Below are 6000 nucleotides of genomic sequence, written 5' to 3'. Positions count from 1 at the left end.
GAGTCTTGCATCTGAGCCGCAGGTAAGGTACCTCGTTGTATGCCTGTTTAACAGTCATGTAAGCCCATCCCCTCTTGGTGAATGTAGCCAACTTTGTTTAACTTTAGTGTTATGGACACCAAACCAAAAGGGTACTGATCACATAGATTTGTGAAAGTCTATATGAAAATCATTATCAGACATAAATGTTTTGGACTTGGCAAAAGTCCAAAATCATAATGCATAAGAGTGTGTTCGAATAACTGTGTGTTCGAATCATAATGCATAAGAGCCTGCAGGATCATCCATAAGCAAGGAAGACTGGTTAACTTGGTGCCAAACAAAACAAGACTCCATGAATGCAAGAGTGCAAATCGCTGCTTTCTTTCTTCGGCAGAAATAACATTTAAAAAAAAAAAAGAGAAAATGAGTTAGAATATAAAATAGGGGGTGGATGAGTGTAGAAGGTGAAAATAAAAAAGGGAAATTGGGAAGAAGTTGAAGCATGGAGTAGGGGGGGTTGAGGGGAGTCGGTAAGGGGCTTGTTTGAGGCTGACATGTGAGGGGAGGGTGCTGCTAACTTTTTGCATATCCACCCAAGTAATGGCACCTAACAATATGGCTTGAAATGAATTTTAGTACTTATTGAAAATGACCCCTTCCCCCTTCCCCTACCCTTCAATATATTTTGGAGTTTCATACATTGATGAGTCCATCATTCGGTTTAATATCAATTTAAATATGACCTTCTTCTTGATTAAAATTGTTTTCTTCACCGTTTCTTTGTTCTCTTGCACGAATTGCAAGGAAAAGCCATAAAATACCTTCTTAAAAGCCTCTTTACAGCCAACAGGGCATTGGAAATGCAATTTGTTTTCACTTTCAACTCGAGTGTTCGAATCATAATGCATAATTCGTGGCATGTAAATGGTGTGTTTGTTGTTTGGCACGATTTTTAACACCCTGTTCTACAGATATTTAACTGCTTCCTGTGGTTTTAACTGCATGCCGCGTGCGCTCCCTACTCCTGCATGTAGGCCGCGTTGCACGTCGGGAGCACGCACAATCGTAAGGCTCGGCCTTTTCCTGGCACCCAGCCTGCTGAGAAAGTTGAGGCTGCACCTCCACCTGAGTTGGTGTGTAACAAACCAGAGGGACCATGCCGGAGTCAGGGCCTGGAGAAGAGCCTGCAGGATCATTGTAAAGTGGTGGAGACAGGGGGAAGCACAGGGTGAGAGGGCTGAGCTTTGTTTATTTTATGCCGTCTGCTTAAAAAGTGCCTTTTCAAATCGCTCACCTAATTGAGAAAATGCCAGGATGCATTCAGTTATTCAATATATTAAAGTCATACAGTGGATGCTTTGAAAATAATGATGGAAATTGTGGTGACATGTACACGTACAGGGTATGTAAAATTTTAGTTATTGCAACAAGTTGGTCGATCTGCCTGGTATTGTTGGTACAATAGATTATATTGTATAATAGTGCACACAAGTAACTTATCTGAACCAATGCACTTGTGTTTTGTATACAAAGAGGATTTTTACCTCTGCCGTCGAAAGTGGGCAGAGTTTGTTTTCACTGTTTGTTTGTTTGTCTGTCTCTCTGTGAACAGGATATCTCAAAAAATGTCACCTTATAATCATCCATGGGTTTTTTTTTTCTTTAAAAATGAAGAAAAATTTTAATACTCAAAACCAAGTTAGTTACCAGATAATAAGAAAGAAAGAAATGATATTTCACCTGAATGATTAATTTATATTTAAGGCAAACGATTTGAGTGACCACATTTGGAATCGTACTCTACATTCATGGATTGCAAAACCATAGAGCTGTACAAAAACAAGATATACTAGAACGGCACTTGGTAGAGTTCATACCTCCACCAGGCTGAACAGTTTCTGTTCTGTATCCCACCGATTGACCAGATCTGCATCTGGCCATGAACAAAAATCTAATCTTATTATTGTCATCCCACCAACTCATCCACCAAGTTTTGTCATAATCTCTCAACCTTTTGAGATATCATGCCGTATAGTTTTGGCTTTCTATCTCAGTGGTGAAGAATAAATTAAAAACTTCTTGTATCTGGATCCAGATATTCACCAAAATTTAACTAATTCGTCCTCATCACGCACACTAGTTATCCACCAAATTTCGTCTGAATCTGTCTTTAACTTTTTTTTAGATATCCTGCTGACAGATTGACAGTGATGAAAACGTAACCTCTATCCACCTTAGGTGGTGGAGGTAATATCACGGTTACTTAATTTTACTCAAACTACTGAGAGCAGACAGTACAGGGAGCTTAACGTCTCAATTTTTAAAGCCAGTTTAATTTGATATTTCATTGAGAATAAACTTCAAGAGTAACCAATTCGAAGACAAGCACATTACTCCTGTGAGATGCACCTGGTGTTGCAGTTGATGGTATTTTTCATATACCCAGGGAATGAAACCTGTTATTTATATATATATATATATATATATATATATATATATATATAATTTCTTGCAGCAATCTTATTAAACCCAAGATTAGTTTAAATCGTATAGATATAAGAGACTAATCAGTCCTGCGATCGCCTTCTTCGTAAGTCCGTTCAGTTTGAAATGAGCATAAAATCTCCTTCAAACGCACAATTTCATTTACAATTTGTTTTGTCGTTTTGAAACGCACAAAATGATAAACAATTTTAGTAACTTTAGTTCCAATTTGAAAATTTTACAGCCATAATTCAGCGATGCAAAGCATTTGCTCTCCTGGTAACTGCTAAAGGTTACCAGGGAAGCAATGATGAGTGTGTGGTTTTATTGCACAAGTTTAAATGAATGATTGGAGTCCCAGTTCTAGGATCGGTGCATGTGGATTACTGACAGCACTCTCTCCTACTAGTTATTCTAATCTAAGTTCCCCCGACCATTTACATCGTTTTCCTGTTTCGTTTTTAGGTTATTTCTCGGAAATAAGCTCATGGAGTGGGTCTGAGCTGTTAGCCATGAAAACTGCCCTTCATCGAAGAACACTGCCCAAAACCTGCTCAATCGACACTATTTAAACTTATCAACAATCCTGGGTTTAATAAGATTATTGAATGAAATGGATTTAATAATAAAATTTTTAAAAAATCCAGGTTTCATTCCCCAGGTATATGAAAAAATACCATCAATCGCAACACCAGTGCATGACTGACGGGTCATATCAGGATAACGGGTCATATCAGGATAACGTGCTTGTCATGTCATACGTACATCAGTTAACATTTGACTTAAAAAAAAAATCTTCTCATAAACTACCTGACCGATATGGATCAAATTTGGTGCGATGCTTCAGGACAGCAAGGTCTCATGGGGTTGTGCTCCCCGTCCGGATGCATCCCCTATAATGGGGCGAAAGCAGGGTTTTGTTCCAAATGTTGGTGTTTTATTAAAAAATCTTCCTCTCAGAAACCGCTATCCAGACCAAACTTGCCACGAGGCAGCAGAATCATGCCATAACCTTAAGTTGTGATCCTCATAGCTGTATCTCCCTGGAAAGGGGGCCACGGGCCCCCTCCCTAAATCCCGCGTTTTCACTAAACATCTTCTCCGCAACTACCTGAGCGATGCAGACTAAATTTGGTAAAATGAATCAGGACAGTAAGACCTTGTGGGATTGTGCTCCCCATCCAGATCCACTCTTTTAAAGGGTATAAAAATGGGGTTTTGCCCAAATATTGATATTTCATTCAAAAATCTTCTTCTCAGATGTCAACAACTGGATCCCGACCAAACTGGCCATACAGCATCACCGTGCCCTAACCTCAACTTGTGCTCCCCATGGCCATATCTCCCCTGGGAAGGGGGCCACGGCCTCGCTCCCCTAATCCATCATATTTATTGATCTTATTTTCCTCACAAACTACATGACTGATGTGCACAAAATTTGGTACGATACATCAGAACAGAAAGGTCTCATAGAGCTGTGCTCTGCATATGGAACCACCCCTGAAAAAAAGGGGGTTAGGTTCTGCCTCAAATTCAGGTAATTTATTTTTAAATCTTCTCAGAAACCAACGGCCAGATGCAGACCAAACTCTTTATGAAGCATAAGGACCATGCCGTTAACTTAAGTTTTGCTCCCCATAACAACACCACTTCAGGAAGGGGGGCCATGGCCCCTCCCCCTAATCCCTCATTTCACCCCGCATGTTGGGGAAATAACCTTCAGCCACAGTGATGTTTTTATTCGTGTTTTTCATAAAAATTTTCTGGCCCAAACTATTTCTTACTTTGTTCATCATCACACCATTTTAAAGCCTTTTTCCGTGAGCAGTGGTCAGCTTTTTGCGGGCTCCAATCATGGTGCCCTTTCTTGTGGCAATGTTTTTTTTTATGGCCGGATGCCCTTCCTGACTAGACGCCAACCCTTGAGTCACCTTCAACACGCAGGGATAATTACCAGTATACTGGTGCTCATTTCGCCGACCTCGGAAGGATGACAGGCTGAGTCAACCCCCTGATGTTAATTCAGTGGAAAGCGGGGTTCAAACTCAGTACCCCGTGGTTCCCAAGCCACCACCCTAACCACGAAGCCAACACCAGGCTCTGTTTCTTACTTTGTTGAATCATTTAATTTGTCTCTCGAGTCGAGTCGGGGCCTACCTGCTGTGATAGTCTAGTGTGGTTGCCCTCAGTTCTTTGCCTCATTTTCACTACTTTTATTCCATTGTTACTACTGATCCCTCTGCTCAATCCATTCCCCCCCCCCCAACCTCCCTCAACAATTCAAACAAAATATCTCTCCTTCATTCGGAAAAAAACCTGGAGTAAACACTTTGGGGGGGGGGGGTCGGGGTCCTCAACAACCAACAACAATTTCAGAAGAAAAAAAATCCAAATGCCAATCTCATTTTCCTATCCCTTCTTCACAAGATCCCCAAACTGAATAAAACATTTCTCCTCTTTAAAACCTCTTCACAACATAAAGAAATGCTTCTAAAATGTATCTTTAAATGCCTTACTCTGCTTATTACTCCAACATTATTACTCTGCTTATTACTATAACCAACATCTCTTCCTTTTTTCGTTGAGGCTTATTTCCCAAAACCTCCTCACTCCTAAATGTTTAGTTCATCCAGTCTTTCACTTTCAGCTGAATTTTCCTCCATGCCTTCAACCAAAAACATTCTCACCACTGTCCCACCCAGGAAGTCTGTTGCAACTAGTTATCCAGTCTGGGAATCCTGAGGTGTTAATTTTGCAAAGGCTGTGCGCACACGACAAACAATTCCCCTTCACGCCCATTCATGGTGTCAAAACCCCTACATGTCAGTACCACCCCCATCTCAACTTCCACCTCTGTCCGCCCCCTCCCAACTCTCCTCCCCCTTCCAGCTTCACCACTGCCCCTCCCGGCTTCACCGCTACCCAGCTTCCCCCTGCCCTGGGGAGCACCTCCTCTCCACCTGACCTTAACTGTATGGACCTCAAACATCTGGGGCCTCCGCTCCAACCTGACATCTCTCAATCCAAGCTACTGCTGATAAACCAGACATCATCTATTTAACAGAATCCTTCCTGTCACAGGACAACCCTGACTCATTCGTGTGTCTCTCCCTGGCTATTGGCTTTACCAGTTTGATCGACCTGAACCCCGTCCTGGTGGTGGAGTTGTGCTGTACATCAAAAACTCCATTTCTCACTCCCTGTGTACTGCATTTATGCCTCCCAAACCCCAGGAATACATCTGGCTGCGATTTCCCCTCCGCCACCTCATGTTTGTCTGTGTTGTACCGTCCCACCAACAGTGTCGACTCAATCGACATCTCTCTCTAACGACATGGCCCAACTTTTAATCACTCATCCAAACTCTCTCTTCCTCGTATGTGGTGACTTCAATGGTCACCATGCTAGTTTGCTGGGTGTTGGTAAAAAGTTCCATGAAAAAAAAAAAGTACCAGAAGTGCTATGGCTGACATCTCATCAGCCATGGCACTTCTGCAAAGGACTTCTGTGAATCCATGGGACTGACTCAATCTG

General features: G+C 41.8%; 1 protein-coding gene across 4 annotated transcripts in view; it reads left to right on the top strand.

The window, feature by feature from the left end:
- The window catches only part of LOC147027000 (PDZ and LIM domain protein 3-like), a 104154-nt gene that overhangs the window by 50979 nt on the left and 47175 nt on the right, over positions 1 to 6000 (top strand). For 3 of the 4 annotated variants that reach the window (XM_085883006.1, XM_085883003.1, XM_085883004.1), the window contains one exon: positions 1 to 22. This exon is cut by the window's left edge and continues 63 nt beyond it. In XM_085883006.1, coding sequence (XP_085739132.1) covers positions 1 to 22 — 22 coding nt within the window. Of the gene's footprint in view, positions 23 to 1016; positions 1211 to 6000 lie in introns of all 4 variants that reach the window. The other variant, XM_085883005.1, reaches the window with a different exon arrangement.

This window comes from Eptatretus burgeri, chromosome 5 (genome assembly GCF_056783735.1).
Source record: "Eptatretus burgeri isolate ZD-2024b chromosome 5, Ebu_testis_v1, whole genome shotgun sequence".
Taxonomy (NCBI): domain Eukaryota; kingdom Metazoa; phylum Chordata; class Myxini; order Myxiniformes; family Myxinidae; genus Eptatretus; species Eptatretus burgeri.
This window is presented reverse-complemented; position numbering and strand designations above follow the sequence as displayed.